Below are 23,101 nucleotides of genomic sequence, written 5' to 3'. Positions count from 1 at the left end.
TCCGTGCTACCCGATGTTTCAATGAATTTTGAGGACTCAGTCACGTCTTCACTTAATCTATTCATGTCCTCTTTGCTTCTCCATTCCCCTGTTTTGCTTGCCTAACCTTATTTTCCCTTTCCCCCTCTACCCCTGATATTTTCCGCTCTTGTCAGTCGACGACTCCCTCTGTGTTGCCACTCCCATCTGTGCCTCTGCTAAGTTTTCTCAGTGCATACATATCTGCTTGTCCTCGTCTATCCCCTTGTTTGCCCCTGCGGGTGAATTTGGGAGACCCTGAGCAGCCTTTTTTTCCCCCTCGCACTCAACAGGGGGCGCGGCAGAGGTTCCTCTGGGCTGTGCAGCATTGTCCCAGTTTCCTTACTTTAGTGCTGCATGATTTCTGGGCTCCAGCTCTCAGGCATCAGTTACATAAGTCTTTTTTTTTCTTGGAATTTCAGGTTTCCTGCTGATGTCTGACCTCGTAATTGCCCAATAAATGTGTAGTGAAGTTGTTTTCTAGGAGAACACAGAGGACTGGGCCTGGGATGGTTGGGGTGTTGTTGGCGGGGGGGGGCTTGTTCACATTGGCCCACGCACAACACCTTTTTACAATTTGAGGCCTGTGTTTGTGACAGAGCTGGTAGTCAATGTGTGGTTTTCCGAAGAGCTAAACCAACCATCCTTTCATTTCTCTCTCTCTGAAGAGCTCATTTTCTGTTTGTGTGAGTGCGCGTGTTTTTCTATATTCTTGTGGACGTCATTTTTGAAACCTTCCTCTTCAATGTACGTTTGATAGATCTTGGGTCCTCAAGAATGGAAACACTTGGTTGGTGTAGGAGAAGTGTGAATATCATGTGTGTTTTGTGTGTGGGTGAGTTTGAGAGTTGAGTTTGGGTTTCAAATTGTGTGTACAGTCTGATGTCGATGGAAGGAGGGACTGCTAAGTGCCAGATGCAGGTACCATGGATAAGTGCCCAAGACAGGTGGAAAATCAAAGGAAACGTTGTCTTATATTTCCACTAGCATTCCACGTCAATGATATGACCCAATACTCGCCACAGTTGTGCAGATGAATTCCAGCAGCCGCCTTACTCAACACTAAACACCCTACTCTTTGTGTTTACTTGCCCTGCACCACCACTATGAAAGTTTTCTCATTTACTCTGGTGAGAGGAGCATGTGGAACTGATATCCATGGTCAACTGATCAATAATCACCTTTTGCATATGAGAGAAGCATTTGTGACCATGCCATGGTAGCGAAAAAGGTCAGTTGAACAAGTTTCCCACAATCAATGTCCTGCTGTCTAAAAACTGTCGCACAATGAGCTTTTTTATGCTGTTAAGCCTGTCAGGTTTTGAATTTGGTTGTTGGTGTGTAATGCATGATAAGACACCATTGCTTGGATTTTGACAATGCTTAGGGCAATGAGGCCTCTCACCACTGCACCCCGTGCACTCTGTCATTTTTTCCTTTAAGTCTGATTGTTTTTTGTTTTTGTTTTTTTTGGTTTTTTTTGTTTTTTTTTTTGTTTTTTGCCTTTTTTTCCCCTTTTTTTCTTCTTAATTGTATCCGGCCAATTACTCCACTCTTCCGAGCCTCCCCGGTCGCTGCTCTCCACCCCCTCTGCCGATCCAGGGAGGGCCGCAGACTCCCACATGCCTCCTCCGATACATGTGGAGTCGCCAGCCGCTTCTTTTCACCTGGTAGTGAGGAGTTTCACCAGGGGAACGTAGCGCATGGGAGGATCATGCCATTGCCACAGTTCCCCCTCCCCCCTGAACAGGCGCCCCGGCCGACCAGAGGAAGTGCTAGTGCAGCAACCAGGACACATACCCACATCTGGCTTCCCACCCACAGACATGGCCAATTGTGTCTGTAGGGATGCCCGACCAAGCCGGAGGTAACACGGGGATTCAAACCGGTGATCCCTGTGTTGGTAGGCAATGAAATAGACTGCTACGCTACCAGGATGCCCGTCTGATTGGTTTAAGAAGTACGCCACATTGTTTGAGCTGCCGTTTGTCATCTATATGTATCATGCAAACCATAAGCCACCCCTGATTAAATGTTGATATGGACGGGGGGCAGTTGATGATGCTTACTACTAAGGTCTGGTGCTTTAACATTCATGTTTGCCCACGGGGGCGATACATTAGTTACTTGTTTATTGACCACATCATTGGAGCTATCTAAGCCATCACTGAACCAGTTTGTAAATGGTACATTTCACCATTGCATTCCAGTATTCTATAAGTTACAATAACAAATATTATTGTAAGGTGTCTCCGCTAATTGAAGCGTTTGTTTTTCCAAATCAATTAGAATTAAATGCAATTAAAATCTCTAAGCTCTCTCTTGTCAACCACCAAGTCTTAAGTCTGGTCCAAGTCTGGTCTAAGCTCTGTAGATCTATGCCAAATTTCAGTTGTGTCAATAATTCATCATCTATTTGTCAGTTGAATTGCTTTTGCTTATTCATTTTGCATGTGTTTTTCACATTAACCGTATTTCTACTAGACCACAAAATATTTATCTGTAGTTTTGTTTTATTATTTATTGCTTTTTAAACCTCCTAGCCTCTGCATGTTAACATTAATTGTTCAAGTTTTAAATTCACTTTGAGAATTAAACTTAGATAGAGCTTTTATTCAGTTAGTCAGTGATAACCAACATCAATGAATTTTACCTATGGCCCAAAAAAAAAGAAAAGGGGGCAATATCATTAAATCTATTATATCCGCGCAATGTGCTGCTCCCTAAATGATACTGAAATGATCATATGCTTGTAAAAGTACATTTTTATTTAGCAATAGACACCTCATTTGGCTTTTGAATGTTAAAGTTTGGACAAAACTCTATGCTCTAGGCTGCACATTACTACAACACCATAGACTAGTCTTAGTTCTCCAGTTTCCCTTGTATAAGTTCTACCCTTCTCTTGTATAACCCTAACCCCAAAGCTGAGGATTAGAACATCAACACTTAACCTGGGTTTTGTTACCCAGCTTGACTTTTTCAGTCAGCCAAACACTGGTTATGGGGCTGAACCATCAGCGTTTTTTTTTTTTATATATATACATACACCCATGTTGTTGTTTTTTCTTTTCTTGTTTTATTACATCCCACATCCATAACTTTTGACCAAAAAATAAAAATTTTCCAGCTGCAGGCAAACTCACTGCACTTGTCATCCACTTTGCGCCATACTGTTACCTCCTTGATTGCGATCACCAAGACACAAAACTAAAATCCAATTTCATACCTACTGTAAACATTACATTTTCATAGAGATATCAGATAACAACATGGTTGTTGTCTTCTTTTTGCCCCTTGCTTGCAATATGGCACATATTGCAAACCTGCATATTGCAAGGCCATAACCTATGCCAAATGGCAGAGGGCATGGCATTGCTGCATTACTAGCTAGGAGCCTAGGGTTATGAGTTGTCAGTGGCACCTAAGCTAGGGCACCAATGGAGGCTGCTGCTTTTTGGAGCTCTAAAAGGCAGTGACAGCATGAACCAATTTAACGTCTTTAATTCTTGACTAACAACAACAACCTTTTATTTCCAATCAGCTGGCACCTCCACCTGAGCCTGAAGTACCTGCTGAGGTGTGTTCAAGACTCCTTTTTCTCTCTTGCAAACTGATATGGGTCATTGCTGATCAGAGATCAGCTGTTGTGTCTTCACACTGGTGTTACTCCATTCTATTTCTTTTAGAAGCTAGTAGAGTCAGAACCCTTCCTTACATGCACCCATTTTTGTCGTTCACCTCGCTCCAATACATGGTTTTTTTTTCTCTCCCCTCCTTGAGACCTAAGTTTCATCACAAACTGACCACTGTTTTTGTCCTGTTGACTTCCTTTCCATTAATCTATTTTTCACTCCCTCCATTCATCCGTCCTTCCACCCCTTAGTGTTTGAGTGAAGTCCAGTTTTCTGACCTTCTTTTTTCAGTCGGGGTTTTGGAGTCATGGGTGAGGTGTTTTTCCATGGCAGATTGGAACATGAGGGCTTCCAGTCAGTAGCGTACGGCTCCTATTATGTAACCTGGATAGAGCACCATTTTTTTCATTCCCCCCTGACACTCCCAGTCTCACAGCTTGCATTTCTCCCCCTGGCAGCTGTTCATTCTCTTATGTAATTAGCATCATTTCTTTTGCCACTGTGACTGCAAAGTAATGAGGGAGTCGCCATGTGCCATAGAGTATGTTGTTGGAAATGAGAGCACCCAAAATTCAAAGGGAGGGCTGCATGGTCTTCAGCTTTTATAATGTTTTTAAAGTAAAAGAACAGATAGTGATGCTGAAGTGCAAGTTTTATAAAGAATTGAAAAAAAAATTTTTTTTTACTGTCAGTACAGAGACTCAAGCTCACATCTATCTGACCCAACCACTACCCTCTATTAACTGCATGATCTATTTTGCTCCCAACCCTCTGCATGCGTGATAAACTGACTAATCTGCACTGTGTTAACAGCCTGTTTTGTTTCCTATTTTGTTTCCTGAAATTTCCTCTCCCAACATTTTATTTTATTTATTTATTTTGCTTTCTACTAATTTGCATCACCTTGTAAGGAGCTTGATCCCAACCAGCCACAGAAGCAACTGGAGGATCAAAGGAGGGTAGGTAATAAACAATCTGAGTTTGGTCCTCATCAGGTCTGGTTCTGACTCAATCCTCCTGCTTGCCTCAACACCAGTTGTTCTTGTGCAATTGCAGTCACTTTGGTTTCATAGCATGGCCAATCACTGACAGGGTTTAGCATGTGAGATGATAAAACAGGTACATGTTTGTTTCAGTGTTCTGTACACTGAGAATGTATTATGGGACTCTCCCCAGGTGATCCTGGTGTATAGAGCATTGCAGATGATTCCACATGGCTGTACAACATTGATTTAGTCTAAATGAATACAAGGGCTACTATGAGTCCAGTGAGTGTCCGCATGTTTTCAGAGGTGAGGGGTCAGTTCTCTGGGGCCTTTTTTAATAGCTCTGTCCAGCAAGACCAGAAGGCAGAGGTCAAATAGGAAAATAAAGTGCATTGCTTTGCAAAAGCTCATGCATTGACTCTGACTTGTCATTAGGTTCCGAAGCTACTCAAGCAAGGGTGAAAGTTGAACACAGATCATTGCTACTAAAGAGGGGAGCAGAATGTATTTTGCTTTTTTTTATTTTAATTTGTTTACTGTATTACTGTACTGTCATTACATTTACTTTTTACTCTTAGCTGCCATCAGTTACTAAATTGTTTCAGTGATACTGTTGCTGGGCTCTAGCTATACTCCTTTGTCATGCCATATGGATTGGGACTTTTACCCCCTAATATTCATTACCTGCAATAGGGAGAAGCTCTCCGTCAGATTTTGGTGGATCGATACTATGGGAATTTCAAACCTGGCAGTAGAAGAGATAGCCTCACAACTTTCAGCAATGGTCCCCTCAGTCCTGGAGCACAAGGGAAGCCTCCTACAGGTGTGTTTACCAGTTTTTGTGTGTCACTTTGTTGCCTGGCTATGAATGTTTACATGAGTTGTCATCATTAAATTTCTGCCTTGCTTTCTGTCAGTTGCCCAGTGGGCCCTTTGCCTGAACGCTGCCTGAATCCACCAAATTAAAAAAATTGTAATAAAATGGTTACTATTGACTTGTTTTTCATACCAACGAGAGGCTTCATGACTTTAATCACAAAAATGATCCCTGTCCAGTACTTAAGTCTGAATTTACACTCAAAGCACTAAAGTTGTCCAGGTATGAAGCATGATAGGATACCTGGCAGCGGGAGGGAGGCTGGCGGCTTAGCGAGAAAATGTTGAAATCAGTAAACTTTGACCCTGTCACACAAGAAATTCGCAAAGCAGCAACCAATTGGATTTCAGAGAAAAGTTTGCTGAGCAAATTCTCCCTTGACAAATAGGCTATTCATTTTTAACTTTCTGTCTCACTTATAGTTGTATCTAATGTATCAGAACTATATGTTGTGGGCATCTGGGTGGTGTGGCAGTCTATTACATTGCCTACCAACATGGGGATCGCCAGATTGAATCCCCATGTTACCTCCGGCTTGGTCAGGCGTCCCTACAGACACAATTGGCCGTTTCTGCGGGTGGGAAGCCGGATGTGGATATGTGTCCTGGTCGCTGTATTAGCACCTCCTCTGGTCGGTCAGGGCGCCTGTTTGGGGGGGAGGGGGAACTGGGGGTAACGGTGTGATCCTCCCATGCACTACGTCCCCCTGGCAAAACGCCTAACTGTCAGGTGAAAAGAAGCGACTGCACATGTATCGGAGGAGACATGTGGTAGCTGCAGCCCTCCCCAGTCGGCAGAGGGGGTGGAGCAGTGACTGGGATGGCTCGGAAGAGTGGGGTAATTGGCCGGATACAATTGGGGAGAAAAAAGGGGGAAATCCAAATAAAAACAAAACTATATGTTGTTCTGATGCACTAAAGAAATGCTGTTTGGGGAAAATTGCAAGAAATTGTCAGCATTTCTGGTATGTAAAAATGATGTACAGAGCAATCTTATCCACATTCCATGAATATCGGTCTCATCTAAGTTGTTTATCTGAAGTAGGCTAATTTCATTCATTCAATTTAACATTGTCTATCGGCAAGATGACATGCCTGCAGATGGCAGATAGTAGCAGGCAGGAGCGATGCCAGACTATTTCGCCGCTTCCAATGTATCTTGAGTATTTTAGAGTAAAGAAAAATGAGTCCCTTTTAACAGCCATGGCCTTGTCCTCCATTAAGTCCTTGAACCTTGGCTTTGTCTCTAAGCGGACAGGCTCTCTGAGTCCAAAACAGGCCGTGCTGTTGCCAGGCGACCAGACAGCCATGATTAGACTGAGTTTTGGATACACATGTTTACCTAACCAGAGGAGGCTTGAACAGGAATCATCATTTTTTTCATTTTCTCTGTGTGGCTGGCAACAGTAGAAGGATACACATAGCCACATTTGAGAGATACAGTGCATACAAAAATATATATTCATATAGTTGAAAGGAAGGGCTATACCTGGTGTTTATGCATATCCCAATTCTATAAATGATAGCGTAACTGAATATATTTCTTGTAACATTGTCCTGAATAGGGAAGTGGGCTGTGCCTGGCGCAAACATTCACCAGGGTTGAAGGCTTCATTACCCATTTGGGGTACACCATGTAAAATGCTAGTGTCATATTAATGTAGGACGCCACAGAAAAAGGAACCCACCAAGCAGTAAATATTATATTATAGGAGCAGTTGAACTTCCAAATTATATATTTAGTACCCAAATTTGATTCATCATTTGCAAAATTTCTCCAAGTCCTGCCTCCCCTAGTGACTGCTGCTATATCCAATAATCTTTTGAGATGAAGCTCGGCTGTTATTACTTTTAGTGTCACATCAACATGGTAATTGGACTAGGCTGACTGTTGCCTCTGAGCAACTGTAAGTGGGGAAAGAAATAAAGAAAACATTGCACTCCATGAATTTGTTTTGCAAGTTCCCCCAGCAAGACCTTTTGCCTGTCCATTGGCAATATGTTTTTCTGTCATACACTGTCAAGGCTACTTACTCAGTAAGTGTTGAATATCAGAGAAGGTTGAGATAATTGCTAAGCATTGATTGGTGGATCGCTGTGTCAGTCATTATTTTGCAAACAGTCTGTTATCGCCTAGCCGTCTGTAGTTTTTCTCTCACATTTGCATCTGTCACAGGGTTGAATTGAGTAAGTTGAATTAAGCACTGATGTCGGTAAGATAACCATTTAACTGCCATAACATCTTTTGCTCTGCCCTGTTCACCTAGTTGTCAGCTCAGGAGTTGGAGGTAGGGGAGAATTGAGCTTGGCAGAGGTCCAGTGTCACCTGGACAAGGAAGGGGCTTCTGACCTGGTCATCGACCTCATCATGAATGCAACCAGTGACCGCATCTTCCAGGAGAGCATCCTATTGGCCATCGCACTACTGGAGGGTGGGAACACGGTTATACAGGTAGGCTGGAAGGCAATGGGTTCAAGAACACATAGTATGAACACACAGCAAGACAAGAATGATGGGAAGAGTGAATGAGGAGCCACACTCACATGACTCGCCTACAGATGACTGACACCAAACAAAAACAAAGCTTTCAGGGAGGCATAAGAGGAATCTCAATGTGTAGATGTTACCTCAGGCATTCCCAGCTGTGGGGTGAAGAATGTAGGTCGTTGCGCTGCAGCCAGTGCTTTGCAGTAGATCAGCGGTGGCTAACTATGTGCCATGGAAAGCCATGTGTATCCAGGTTTTCATTCCAACCCGACTCCACACCAGGTGATTTCACTGATACATTCTTCCTCTTTGGTTGAAGGGTTGCTAATCAGTGAAATCACCTGGTGTGGAGTCCGGCTGGAATGAAAACCTGCGTACACATGGCTCTCCATGGCCCATGGTTAGCCACCCCTGCAGTAGATAACTGAAATAACAGCGGATGATCAGATGAAAAAGAAAAGCGATTTAGGACAGACAGTGTAATAAGCCTTTAAAATGTAGCTCTCAAACAATCCAGAGACATTTGAACTCAGACATTTTGAATCGCATCTTGCAGGTTGTGATAGTAGGGAAGAGAAAGAGGAAGTGAGTGTGCACCATATAGAGAAAGCAGGAAGCAAAATCATAGAAGTGGAAGAACCGTAGTCTGCTAGATGAAGTCCAAGCTGTGGAGCCAAGGGCGTCATCACCTCCTGGCAATCAGCCAGTTTTCTAAAGCAACACAACTTAACAGCAAGTTTGAAAAGGGAGGGAACTGTACTGACTGCAAGGCAATTGCATCAGCTCAGTTTTGTGGTGTTTGTGCGTGTTGATGTCTATGTGTGTGTGTGTGGGTGTGTGCATGAATGTGTGTGTTGGTTTTTCTCACAAGTTGTGTATCTGAGTGTTTTGGTTTGTGCGGTTTGCATATGTGTGCTTTTGTGTATTTTCTTGCATAAACAAGCCCATTGCATAATAGCCCCTATTTGCATAGTGTCACTACCTGACAGGGCATGACTTCCCACAGTGTGTACACAAAGGCACTCACATGACTCCAGTTACATAAGCGTTTGCCTATCTCTTTGCCTGAGCGAATAATGCCCAGAGCACCAGACCTCCTTACATTCCTACAGGGCTCTTAACTGGGTCATGCTGTGCCAATGGAAAGGGGGCAATCCAAGTTAGAGCCCTGTTTGGGGCTTCAGGACCATCTAAATCCGATAAACTTAAATATTGCTCTTGGGATTTCTACCTAACAGCCTTTCCCTACTGCCACTTTTCCCATCCCCAGCTCTCTTTCATCGGCATGCCTCATGTTTGATGTGTTGTTTGACCTGTTGGGTCAGCAAGGCATAAATGAGCTAGGTGTGTAGTGCTTAAAGCAGCCTGTGCTATTAATTTCTGTTGTGTGATGGCTATTTTGTGTGTTTTTCAAGTTGTTTTGTTATAGTTGGCTGGGTTTTTCTGGATGTCAAGCCAGGTCAATAGTAGAGAAATTTTGAGCAGAACATATACTGATTGTTCTCTATTGGAAAAGCCAATTCAGAGAATGGATTTATTTTGTTATTTATCAAATGTTCGGTAAATCTGGGATTCCTGGTGGTCTAGATCCAATATATGTTGAATAACATAATAGAGAAAAACATCAGAGGCAGCTGGCTTCCACAATGTACTTCATAGCTGGGGTACTTGATATCTGGCTAACCAACACACGGAGGTCTAATTTTATAGGGCTTCAGAATTTCACAGAGGGTTTTTTTTCCTCCTCTGTAAGTGCTGCAGGGACAATAGTGCTTTGTTAACAGGATCATGTATGATCCAAGGTGAATCTTAAACATATCAGCAGACTCATCACATTTCCCTATCTTACATAACAATGGGTTGCCTGCCCCCCCCACCCCTTTCAAGACAGAAGACTTCTTGTTGTCCAAATAAAAAGCAGGACACAAGCAACCCCGCAGGTTTCTCCATTAACTTAATTTGTTTGTTTTCAAGGCAATCCAAGGTCGTAGTCCTAATAGTTCAGGGAAAGGGTGAGTAAGGCAGAAAGAGGTAGACAGAGATAGTTTTGTGGCTTCAAAATGGATCCACAGCCCCGATCTTTGTGCTGCCTGGCTACAACGAGCTGGATATGGTAGCTATGATGACAATGACTAAGCACATTAGTAAACACATGAAGCAGTGGGCCAGATTGCAGCCATATCAGTCTTATGCAGGGTCATATCTTGCACGCAGCAAGCAAGAGTCTAACTATACCACTGTAATATAGGGCCTTCTTGCTGTACCACAAACTGGAATATTGGCCACATCTCAAATACTTAGAAAAAAATCGTGGAGTCTATCTTTCATATAATCTTGTTTTTGTTTTATTTTTAATGTGTTCAATTCCACGTAATTGCATTTGCTGCGTTCCCGTTAACTCCCTTTATAGCTCTGAACCTGTTGCACAACTTTTCTCTGCAAGCTTCGGAGCAGAAAAAGGAAAACAAACAGAGTATCATGTTGTACACCCATATAATTCGATGCCCTTGATATTTGGGAAACAAACAGAACTGGTAACTGCTTCCTTGACCCAAAAGACCTAAGTGTAATCAGAAAGTAGGTCCTCCTTTGCAGCAAATACGTGTTTGACAGTATTTGCAAAATCACTTTAAGACATGGTGGAGTCAAGCCAGCAAGCTAAATCCCAGTTACTTCCAACCCAGGTACTTCCAAATTGTAACCTGCTTGGTGGGTTTCCATTGCATAGCTAGTAAGCAGGTTACTCTGGAAGTGGTTATGCTGCAGCGGATAGAGACCATGGTATAGTTGCTGTTCTGCCTTAAAAAGCTTAGTTTTTGGGGGGGGTTTGTGTGTGTGTTTGTGTGTATGCATGTGCGTGTGTGTGTGTGTGTGTGTGTGTGTGTGTGTGAGTGAGAGACACTGACAGAGAAGAGGGGAGATGCTCCTCTTTAGCTAATAATGCTGATTTCCCCATCCTTGAGTAGTTTTCATGTCTGTGGAGTTATATCAGAACTTGATTTTACACATTAATTAGCCAATCCACAGAAATAAATTATAACCCACGAAAACGAACCCTTGAAATACATGTAGAAACAAGTAAAGCACAGTGCAACGGCTGACTAAAAGCCTGTGCCTCACATAGGACAGAGAAACCGACCAAAGCAAGACATCTGGAGCACTTGATTAATTGCAAAAAAATGTGAAATGTGCAAACAATTAACTGCTGTTACAACATTGGCGTGTGATGTAGACACTCCGGGTTGCAACGGTAGTTTGTTTGCGCCTATCAAATTATTTTTGCTATTAATCATGTGCTCCAGATGTCTTACTTTATCCAGAAGTAAATGCATTACCTTGTAAGCAATCGTAAAATCTCTTCTTCATAAAAAAAGAAAGAAACATTTAACAATGCTCATAATATAGTGGCAGTCTTTCAACAGGAGCCGAAAAACTGATGTCACATTTGGACTATGAAGAGGAAAGTATCCTCCAATTTCTAGTCAGTCTGTCATTTAGCAGGAGCACATGGCACTCCTTGTGCACCTGTCAGTACCTCTACAACAACAAACAACTCTATCGAACATTTGCTCCTGACCTACGTAACTTGACAGAATAGCCCTCAGATCCTCCTGCACCTAACAACAGATTGGTCTTAAAGTTAGTCATTGGAGAGGCAGCAATCCACCAGCATTACTATCCACCAGTATGTCACGTAAGCCGACATGCTGCGTGCACATCACATGCACAGGCACATATCTTTGTGTGTTTATTTGTTATGTAAGACCTCAGGCTGTCACTGTAGCAGTTCCCTACACCTGGTCGTCCATTAATCCAACCCTTTAGTCCCCCTCCCTGACCTCTGGACGTAACCTGTCACAGAGGCAAACAGGTGCCACTATTCTTGCTCAACAGGCACGCCACAACACGTCGTCACCAGCAGCCACATCCAGTTTAATTTATCCTCCACCTTCTCTGGTTTCAGATTCACTTTACAGCAGGCTCTTGGAAAGCTTACTTAAAGGCCTGGCCTGCAAATGGAACGTTCTGCCATCAGTGTCATTAACATACCAAAGCTTTTTGACAGCAACGGGGGGACAGGAAATCCCCTGATCACAATTAAATGTCACTCTGTAGTACTTGGAAAATGATCAATGTTTCCTCTCACTCCTGTGCTGTTTTTTTTTTTTAACCAGATGCAACTTTCTCTATCTTAACTGCATAATCATTTTAATGTAACGCTAGGTCTGTCATGTGCATCTTGAGCATCTCTATACACTCGCATGAGAGATCCCTCTGGAAAAACACGCACGTTTTCTTTTTTACTTCTCGCTCCATGCAACGTATACATCTGCTGCAATTTGAAAGAGCCAGATCTCAGTGGTTACCAAGTGGGTGGTGGCACAGTATGCCACAGATGCCCTCCAGTTATCGCAGTCACTCACAGAGGTGTCAGTAGGAAAAGGAGGGAGACGAGTGAAGAGAAAAAACGAGCGCAAAGTATAAATAGGTCTTACATAACTGGACCTTGTTGATGCCAAGAGCCATGATGGCAGCGGCGGGGTAAAGGCAGAGAAAACTAGGAATGTAAACTGGCCTTTTTTTCTTTTCTTTTTTTTTCCCCTCTCCATTTTTTCTCCACTGTCCACTTATGTTGACTATCTTGAGAGAGTGTGTTGAGCGAAAGAGGGCTTAATCGCTCTGGGATGTGTAAGGGGGCGAGTGGGCTCAGGGGTTAAGCTGAATAACCAGCATGCTGCCAATTTTCCATGAGGGAATGAATCTGCAACCACTGCTGCGGCAGTTTTTAGGAAATACTCTCTAAAGCTGCTCTCTTTTGCTGTGGCTTATTGTTGCAACAGGTGTGTGTACTGCACCTTGACTACATATTGCTGAAACCTGTACTTGTCAAACTTGTTATCTTTATCTCTTTCCTCATCTCAGATAATGGATCCCAGAACTGCACTCTGAACTTCCATGAACTTTCAATAGCTTTGTCATGGGTGTGTCAGTCAGGAGACATGTTCACAACAAACACACGCCTATGCTTTATTTGTATTTAATTGCAACTGACTTTAGCATCCAAAACATAATTTGACTTAGGCATTTGTTCACAATGAGTGAAAAGGAAACTACAGAACTGTAATGGCAGGCCTACCTCGGGCCCACTCTCTTGTGGCCCTTTGCTGTGAATATGAATCGGTACCTGATGTTACTATAGCACTCATATTAAGTTAAACACCGTTACTACTGAGCCCTTTTCTTCTTTTCTACTTGCACTTGACTATTTAATTTGCCCGTTTTCTGACTTGTGGCAATGTCCATCTACATTATACTTAAGAGTCCTCTGTTCCCTGTCTCTTGATGCTACAAGGTGGACCTACACTAAATGCACTCCACATGACATGCAATCTTGGCTATGATCTGATACTTTGCTACTTAGCATTCTATGATACCAGTTGATAACATGCAAATTTATCTGCATATTGCTGACTCTCTTGCAAGTCGCTTTGGATAAAAAGTGTTAACTAGATGTCAATGTAACGACTTGCACAGATACTCCACATTGATTGTCACAGCATAACTTTTTTCACAGACGGGTGAAAAGCAAATCTCTTCAACATAGTAGTCATTTCCTTCTGATTCTCTGCAGACAGAATACAGGGCAAAAGTTGTAGCAAGCTGTTCCCTCTTCCCGTAGGGTTTCTTATTGTTTTCTGCTTATTGTCATATGGCAGTCAGGTGTTGACTTCAGTATTGTCATGCAACTAACTGGAGATTAAATTGCGTTTATACGATAACAGTCATGAGATCCTATCATTTCAGCACGCTAATGTTATAAAGCTGCTGCTCTGAAGCTCCTGTCTTTGCGTGATGAAGTTGGCCCGCTTGCGTAAGTCTGCTGCTGCTGACTTCAGTCAGATCACAATCAGTGAATGTCCTCATCTTGTCAACAAGATTATGTCAACCGCTTAAAACATGAAAAAAAGCAAACTAGTCAACAGGCAATATTGCATAAAAGGGAGAGGGGAAAACAACTTGGATTTACTTAACTCATTTAAGGCTGGCGTTTATTATCAAATTAACCTCCCAGGAGATAGTCCAAGGTGATCTTCCCTTAGACGTTTTAAAATGCATATGCTTGGCAGTTTATTTTTTATTTTATTTTATTTTTTTATATTTCCCCCTTTTTCTCCTCAATTGTCTCCGGCCAATTACCCAACTCTTCCGCGCCGTCCTGGTCGCTGCTCCACCCCCTCTGTTGATCCGGGGAGGACTGCAGACTACCACATGCCTCCTCCGATACATGTGGAGTTGCCAGCCGCTTCTTTTCACCTGACAGTGAGGAGTTTCACCAGGGGGACTTAGCGTGTGAGAGGATCACGCTATTCCTCCCAGCTCCCCCTCCCCTTTTAACAGGCTTCCCAACTGACCAGAGGAGGCGCTAGTACAGCAACAAGGACACATACCCACAACCGTCTTCTCACCCATAGACACGGCACATTGTGTCTAGGGATGCCCGACCAAGCCGGAGGTAACACTGGGATTCGAACCACCAATCCCCGGGTTGGTAGGCAACGGAATAGACTGCCACACCACCCGGATGCCCTGCTTGACAGTTTACATTAATAATATTCTGTTATTCATTGCATTTTCTTAGTGTTTCTCACTGAACAATCAATGATTGTATTACTGATGGCTTTTTTTTAAATGTCCAAAAAACCCAAAAGATTTGTGCTCAACCTGGAAATGGAGTTACATAACAAGTTTTCAAAACTGCCAAAGAATTTATGCATGTGATAACTCCTGTTTGCCTCTGTCTGTCACTCCCCATCCCCTCCACCCATTTTCCTCCCAACTTCTGCCCCCTCCCCTCTCCACCTCACTCACTTGCTCACGGCGTGCCGTCCTGGCAATGAAAATTAGAGCAGGATTTTCCTCCTCTCTTCTTTCCCGCCCATACCTCATCCTGCTCTCCATTCCCCCCCTCCCTTTGTGAGGCTGATGTAACACTGTTTAAGCTGAGGCGCTGTGTGCCCTCCCTTTAACCACTCAGCTGATTACAGGTCTTATGCAAGGAGGGATTGTAAAGAGGAAAAATGGGACAGGATATACTAGCCATTTGCCTTTTAGAAGGGGAAAGACAAAAAAAACAATGCAAAAACCCAGACCCAAAACCTTAGAAACAATAATAGCCTTTGTGTGCATTCGGCTGTAGGCAGAAAGTCATACCATATCACTACACTGGTCTCTAGAGAGCAAAGTGACCAATTACTTTGCATTTTTGTAAACTTCACATTAAGAGAAATCTGCCATGTACTTTTTTTTTCATATTGCAGGGCAGGAGAGACAAAACTCTGCAGTGTGTGAATCTGTTTCTTGCAGGTGTGTTTTAAATGCTTTATTTTTTTGCCCACCTGTATTCTGACAATTTCTGCATATAGTTGGTTACACTTAGGATTAAGATTTGGGTTTCAGTTTAAGTTTAGATATTGGTTAAATTTAGAGTTAAGGTAAAATAGGGATTAAAGAGTAAGGTTAGGTTAAGGTTAGTTTGTCATTGTGTTGAACAAGGCACTTGATTGTGTACAGGTAAGAAAAAAATACACTAGAATATTTCCTTGTTTGAATACCTGTGTGCGTGTGCGTGTGTGCGCGCGCGCACGTGCACACGCGCGCGCGTGCTTTTGGTGCATTTGTGCCGTCACCCTGTTAGTGTGTTTTTAAGCCTTTTTGGGTGTAACGTGTTGACCTCAGGGTGCCAGAGCTCAATGAGCCCTAGGTGCAGAGCTCAGATGCTGCAAAATCAGGTGAGCACTGTAAAGCCCTCCAGGTAATCTGACTGGCACTGAAAGGGGATGCTTATATAACTCCACTCTGAAGGGAACTTTGGGCTACCACTGCATACAGACAGAAACAACAGGACTGGCAACAAACACAGTATACAGCAGGTCTGCACAGGCAAAATCTAACAACTGCCTATGAATTCAATATTCTTGATAGAGAACTTTTATTCCATGGAAGGTTACAATTGTAAGTTATGATTCTGCTGGACATGTGACTACATGTGCACAGAAGCACACTTATTTACCTGAAAAAAGTCATACTTTACATACTATACATACTACATACATACAAAGTGTATTCTTTCAAAGTATTGCATCTACTTTTGTACCTAAGGATGATAATGTAGCTAATGGTGTGTCGGCTATTATATCATTAAAAACTGCCAGCAATCATTCATTAAACTCCGTCAAATCAAAATGACCTTAAATGTGCCTGGAAGAAAAGGACCAGCTTATGATTTATTGGGTTTTTTTTGTGTGTTTTCCTCCATCCCCAGCGGTCATTCTTCAACCGTTTAACGAGTGACAACAAGTCAGAGAAGTTCTTCAAGGTGTTCTATGAGCGTATGAAGCTGGCCCAGCAGGAGATCAAGGCCACTGTCACAGTTAATACCAGTGACCTGGGCAGCAAAAAGAAGGATGAGGAGCCCCCTGACAAAGACACCCCTGCACGCAAGAAAGGTTAGGGGCCAAGAGCTCAAAAGTCCTGCTCAAAAACAAGTCTTAAGTCTTGCAAAATAATTCATCCATGGTACAATTTAAAGTGGCAATCTCAATGTTTTCCACCGTCTGTTAGATTATTTCGCTAGCTGACTATTTTTGATACTGCTCTCTATTTAGTCCACCAGAGAGGAAGTTCCACCTGATCCCCTCTGGTGGCCCAGTCACTGCTCGCAAGCTAAATAAATGTCTGTTACTATCTTGTGTTGATATTTGTGTTGGACCAAGCTGACCTTCTCTCTGGTTGCTCCACAAGAGAGAAAGTTCTACGTATCCCCTTTTATGGACCAACCACTGTTGACTGAAGTAAAATGCGTCACTACCTGTGCGTAGTTTGGGATTCCCCAACCCCCCCCCCCAACTGTCACCACAGACACCCCACTTCGGTGTGCTTCAAACACAAAGGCTTTCATTATTAGGCTGATAGGCTGAATCATCATAGTGTTACCTTCTATGATGGAAGATAGTATCTTAATGGACATTTACGCATAAATCTTCGAGATTGCGATTCATATTTCGCAGAATTTATGACGGCAAACATGGCAGCTGCTACGTGTAGCTTGAGATTTTTTTGTGGGAAGGGTCGGACCGACAGTTTTTTTTTTAATGCAAATGCTTTCATGAATTGAGAGCGAGCTGAATCATTATTGTTTTACCATTGACGGTGATGGATCATAATGAAATGGACATTCATTTATATGAGAAAGTTCGAGATGACCAGTTTGAACATGCAATGTAATTGTCAGACACATAATGTGAATTGGTGCATTTGAATGCATTTGAATGTTCCGTTTTCATGTCAGTCAAAGATGTCCCAGTGGTCACTGTGGTGACAGAAGAGGCGAAGGAGCAGTTGGTGGAGGCGTCTACCGTCACCAGGAAGGCCTTCACCACTTACCGCCGCGAGGCTGAGGCAGAGGAGCACCAGGCAGCAGCAGATGGGTCCGCCATCCCTACTGCTGACAAGGGCCAGGAGGAGGGCGAGATGAGCGTGATCATCACCATTATGCAGCCCATCCTGCGGCTCATGCAGCTACTCTGTGAGAATCACAACAGGGAGTTGCAGGTCAGCCGTCACACCAGGGGGCACTCTTAATCAACCTTTTTGTTTTTGTTTGCAAGGCTTTTAGTTTGCTGAAATTACCACCCTACCCTGCTCATGGCTGTATTTAATTACCTAGGTCATGAAATTCAATCACCAGACACTGTTCTACAGAAATGAAACCATGTTGAAAAATGCCACTGCTGGTGGAACAATGTGACGCAACTATGTTTCCATATCTGATCTGTCTTGGTCTGGTTTCACTATGAGGGTGTGATTGTGTTTGGCAACAGTCAACTCCCGCGTCCCAGACTTCCTTCTTACAGTGGATCTTGTTTGTATACACAGCCAGAGATACGGCCATATTAAAAGATAGCTTGCTGGCTGCTAAATCACTGGCTCAGCCAACCTGGCCCTGTTGGGTTGGTCATATCGACTTACTGCCAGCAGCATAGCTCAGATAATCAGTACATTGAGACATCCCTTGATATATTATTAAAAATACTGCACATCTCTGCAGTAACAATCTTGGAACCAAATAGGCTGAAGTACTCCGAAAGAAGACTAGAGGAAGAGACTGTATGGGCCAATGGGCCATTGTAGCACAAAAGTTTTCATCTTTTTTTAACATCCAAATTCTCCAGGTTGGCTTAATATTCTGGCACTGGAGCACGAGGATTAAAGAATGGCAAAAGAAATATCTAGCATTCCTCAGCTAGAAACATCAATGAGTAGTTATGGTGCAGAATATCTGTCCTGAAACCACAGAGAGATCTTAACTTTAAGAATAATTGAAATAGAATTACTTATTTCATTCTTGCAGTTATTTTATTCATTGTATCTTTACCCTTTGTCCAGAATTTTCTTCGCAACCAGAACAATAAGAACAACTACAACCTGGTTTGTGAGACGCTGCAGTTTCTGGACTGTATCTGTGGTAGCACCACGGGAGGTCTTGGGCTGCTGGGACTCTACATCAACGAGAAGAATGTTGGGCTCATCAACCAAACTGTGGAGAGTCTGACCGAGTACTGCCAGGGACCCTGCCACGAGAACCAGGTGATTCACACATGCACACATCCCGTGCATACACACATACTCCCCTAGCATAAAACAATGTCTGCATGATACACACTGCCCAAAGTTTCTCATCATCGTTTTGCTCACTGTCACACTCCAAATTTTGAGGTTTGCTTTTATTCACATTAAAATTTCTCTACCCATATTAAAATGTTGTTTTTATTCCCAGATTTGGGGTATACTGATACCGATTTTCAAGAATAAGGGCGATATACAGAACTGTAGCAACTACAGAGGTATAAAGTTGATCAGCCACAGCATGAAGATATGGGAAAGAGGAATAGAAGCTCAGTTAAGAGAAGAGGTGATAATCAGCAAGCAGCGGTGTGGTTTCATGCCACGAAAGAGCACCACAGATACGATGTTTGCTTTGAGAATGGTGATTGAGAAGTATAGAGAAGGCCAGAAGGAGTTACATTGTGTCTTTGTGGATTTAGAGAAAGCATATGACAGGGTGCCGAGAGAGAAGGTGTGGTATTGTATGAAGAAGTCAGAAGTTGCAAAGAAGTATGTAGGAGTGGTGCAGGATATGTATGAGGGAAGTGTGACAGTGTTGAGGTGTGCGGTTGGAAAGACAGATGGGTTCAAGGTGGAGGTGGGATTACATCAAGGATCGGCTCTGAGCCCTTTCTTGTTTGCAATGGTGATGGACAGGTTGACGGACAAGATCAGGCAGGAGTCTCTGTTGCCTATGATGTTCGCGGATGACATTGTGATCTGTAGCAAGAGTAGGTTGCAGGTGGAGGAGAGCCTGGAGAGGTAGAGGTATGCACTGGAGAGAAGAGGAATGAAAGTCAGTAGGAACAAGACGGAATACCTATGTGTGAATGAGAGGGAGGACAGTGGAATGGTCAGGATGCAAGGAGTAGAGATGACGAAGGCATATGAGTTTAAATACTTGGGGTCAACTGTACAAAGTAAGGGGGCATGCAGGAGAGAGGTGAAGAAAAGAGTGCAGGCAGGGTGGAGTGGGGCGAGAAGAGTGTCAGGAGTGATTTGCGACAGAAGGGTACCAGCAAGAGTTAAAGGGAAGGTTTACAAAATGTTTGTGTGACCAGCTATGTTATATGGTCTGGAGACAGTGGCACTGACGAAAACAGGAGGCAGAGCTGGAGGTGGCAGAGTTGAAGATGCTAAGATTTTCATTGGGAGTGACAAAGAAGGACAGAATTATGAACGAGTATATTAGAGGGACAGCTCAGGTTGGACGGTTTGGAGACAAAGCAAGAGAGACAAGATTGAAATGATTTGGACATGTGTGGTGGAGAGATTCTGAGTTTATTGGGAGAAGGATGCTGACTGGAGCTGCCAGGGAAGAAGGAAAAGAGGAAGGCCAAAGAGGAGGTTTATGGATGTGGTGAGAGAGGACATGCAGGTGGCTGGTGTGACAGAGGAAGATGCAGAGGACAGGAAGCAATGGAAGCAGATGATCCGCTGTGGTGACCCCTAATGGGACCAGCCGAAAGTAGTAGTAGTAGTAGCTGTGATCATTTGTTTTCATGGAAGTGATGTTTTCATATCAGTAACAATGGGCCTTGTCATGTTAAGCAGTTACTGCTGTAATTAGGACTGTACTTGACATGTGTCTTTATAAGCCAAAGCAGGGTGCTCGTATTGTAAACAGAGGCCAAGTGATGCAGTCTCTGCCCCTCCTTAACGATCTAACCTGAGTCTTTTCTGGCCTGTTTATGTTCATTTTTGGCAACTGCCACTGTTTTGTCCCCTCACCCTCTGTTACTTCTAATGACTAGATAATCCATCAGTTGGCAACTGTATCTACAGTAGCTCTGTTGGAAATAACCTACACACACACACACACACACACACACACACACACACACACACACACACACACACACACACACACATAAAACACACACATAAAACACACAATAAATAGAGGATCTGTCGACAAGAATCTCTTCACAATAGCTTCCCATTGTTTTCTTTCCATTTCCATTATATCTCCCCCTCAGAATTGCATCGCCACTCATGAATGCAATGGTATTGATATCATCATTGCCCTCATCCTCAATGACATCAACCCTCTTGGCAAGAAGAGAATGGACCTAGTGCTGGAACTCAAAGTAAGACCATCTTCACTTTTTTATTTGATTCTATGATTTCAGCACTCACAAAATACTAGTCCCTTGTAGTTAGAAAATTGAGGGACTTGTTCAGGGACTTGGGACTTGTTCAGAGAATCAGAGAATTGTTCATTCTCTGACACAAAATTCTGTGCTCTCCCATCCCCATTCAGAATAATGCCTCAAAACTTCTCCTTGCTATTATGGAGAGTCGTCATGACAGTGAGAATGCTGAGAGGATACTCTACAATATGAGGCCAAAAGAGCTGGTGTGTATGGCATCATCCAGACCATTCCCAAAACAATAAGTGGACATTGTCTGATAGTCTTCATTGTTTCAGGTGGAGGTGATAAAGAAGGCCTACATGCAGGGTGAGATCGAGGTGCAGGCCACTGAGGATGGTGAGGATAGCGAGGAGGAACACTCTGCTTCTCCACGTAATGTCGGTCATAATATCTACATCCTTGCACATCAAGTAAGCCACCAAATACCTAATTGTTATGGAGAAAGACATGAGTGAATGCTTCCAGCACATTCATTACCACATAAACAAGCGTAGCTTACATATTTTCCGATTTCCTTGACCATTAGTTGTGTCATTTCCTAGTGATTCCACAGGTAAGTTATGTCAGAGGCCTGTTACGGCTCTCCTCTCTTTCAACCTTCAGGCTATGCACCAGATTTCTTTTCATACTGTGGTTAAGTTGACAACAACAGTTGATTATGCAACATCTACTGTCAGTCAAAACCCATGACACCATTTAGCTTTGCAGATGAATGAACTGTGCATCTTGATAAATAAAAACGATTATGATGTTTAACATTATATATATATATATATATATATATATATATATATATATATATATATATATATATATATATATATATATATATATAAAATGTGCGCATTGTAGGGATAACACTCCATTAGTAGCCATAATACTGAGCAGTCTCCTGCGTGTCTCTGATATGCCACCGAAAAAGCTGAGAGAAGTGTCAGTGAATGTGAAACTTAACTTCTTGGTTTGCTGACAGGCTGCCTTGTGTATGAAAATGCGAATAACAGATCTACACACAGCTGTATAATTTAGAGTTCACATTTTCTTCCTCGACTGTATATAGTCTTCACATTTTATTGCAATGCAAACTTTTCAGCAAACCAGGAAGTAACTTTTCATATTCACTGATTGTCTGCCAGTGACATCACCAACGGACACTTTTCTGTACAATTTCAGTGGCGTTTCATAGACAGACGACTGCTCCATTTTATGGCTGTGAAGTGTTATTCATGCAACAAATGTGTCTATATTACCTTGCAACAAATATCTAAAGATCATTTTGAAAATCATTATTGATTGTTTCCCTTTAACTGAAGAGAGAAGGAACCGCTAGTGGCATGTATGTAACCATTATGTAAAATATCAACTTAACTGAACTGAATGGTTCGTCTGGTTGTTGTGCAAACACCCAGTGGTTTTCTGTGCCCCAGTTAATGCAAATCTGTCTGACAATGAAAGAAACTATTATGTATGTTATAGCACATTTCCAGTCGATCTATTTATCACTGACTTGATGATTTAATGGTGATATTTCAGTTGGCCCGTCACAACAAGGAGCTTCAGGCTATGCTGAAGCCAGGAGGGACCTATGGGGAGGGTGACGAGGCTCTGGAGTTTTATGCCAAGCACACAGCTCAGATTGAGGTCAGTCATTTGGGCCTATGAATTTTGAATATGCAGACTTGAAATACATTAAAAAAAAAAGTCATTCGGGCTTAAATCCAAACTTGAACTCTGTTTTGTCAATCCACCACTTCTGTTTTCCTTTCTTTGTGCTGTTGTGTGACTTTGTTTTATAAAATGTATGGCTCTTCCACTACCTGAGATCTGTTTTATCACCTCAATGTCAACTTGACTGGATTGCAACATTTTTTGGCATTGGTGTTTATCTGAACCATGTGATTGTCGCTTTTTATCCTTGACCTGCTTTTGAGTCCCATACTTTTCCAAATGACGAGCAACCTTGGCATGCTCACACGTGTTCTGGTATGTTTCTAAAGAAGGGAGAGAATGTCATAGGTTTTCAACGCTCAAAACTTCAAAGCAAATGAGGGATGATTGGTTCACATTTGTCAGCCTCTAATGCAAAGCTAATAGCCCCACTGTTATTGTTGTGAGTTGACTTTTACACTAGTGCCAAATAACTGAGACCAGCTTACAAAGCACACACATTGCATAGCATTAGCATTACATCTAATAAAACTCACTGCAAGGGAAGAGTGTTGACTGCCCGCCACAGAGAATGTATAATGTATGACTGCTGCTGCTGTGGTTGTGTCC

At 42.7% G+C, this 23,101-nt stretch overlaps 1 protein-coding gene across 1 annotated transcript in view; it reads left to right on the top strand.

Moving 5' to 3' along the window:
- Positions 1–23,101, top strand: part of itpr1b (inositol 1,4,5-trisphosphate receptor, type 1b) — a 162,810-nt gene that overhangs the window by 91,106 nt on the left and 48,603 nt on the right. The window contains exons 39-48 of the mRNA XM_056275415.1: positions 4,565–4,612; positions 5,333–5,466; positions 7,790–7,967; positions 16,327–16,510; positions 17,353–17,615; positions 18,450–18,650; positions 20,648–20,758; positions 20,932–21,027; positions 21,100–21,234; positions 22,358–22,465. Coding sequence (XP_056131390.1) covers positions 4,565–4,612; positions 5,333–5,466; positions 7,790–7,967; positions 16,327–16,510; positions 17,353–17,615; positions 18,450–18,650; positions 20,648–20,758; positions 20,932–21,027; positions 21,100–21,234; positions 22,358–22,465 — 1,458 coding nt within the window. The remainder of the gene's footprint in view (positions 1–4,564; positions 4,613–5,332; positions 5,467–7,789; positions 7,968–16,326; positions 16,511–17,352; positions 17,616–18,449; positions 18,651–20,647; positions 20,759–20,931; positions 21,028–21,099; positions 21,235–22,357; positions 22,466–23,101) is intronic.

This window comes from Lampris incognitus, chromosome 2, assembly GCF_029633865.1.
Source record: "Lampris incognitus isolate fLamInc1 chromosome 2, fLamInc1.hap2, whole genome shotgun sequence".
NCBI lineage: Eukaryota > Metazoa > Chordata > Actinopteri > Lampriformes > Lampridae > Lampris > Lampris incognitus.
Note: the sequence above shows the minus strand (reverse complement) of the source record. Positions and strands in the feature narration are given on the sequence as shown.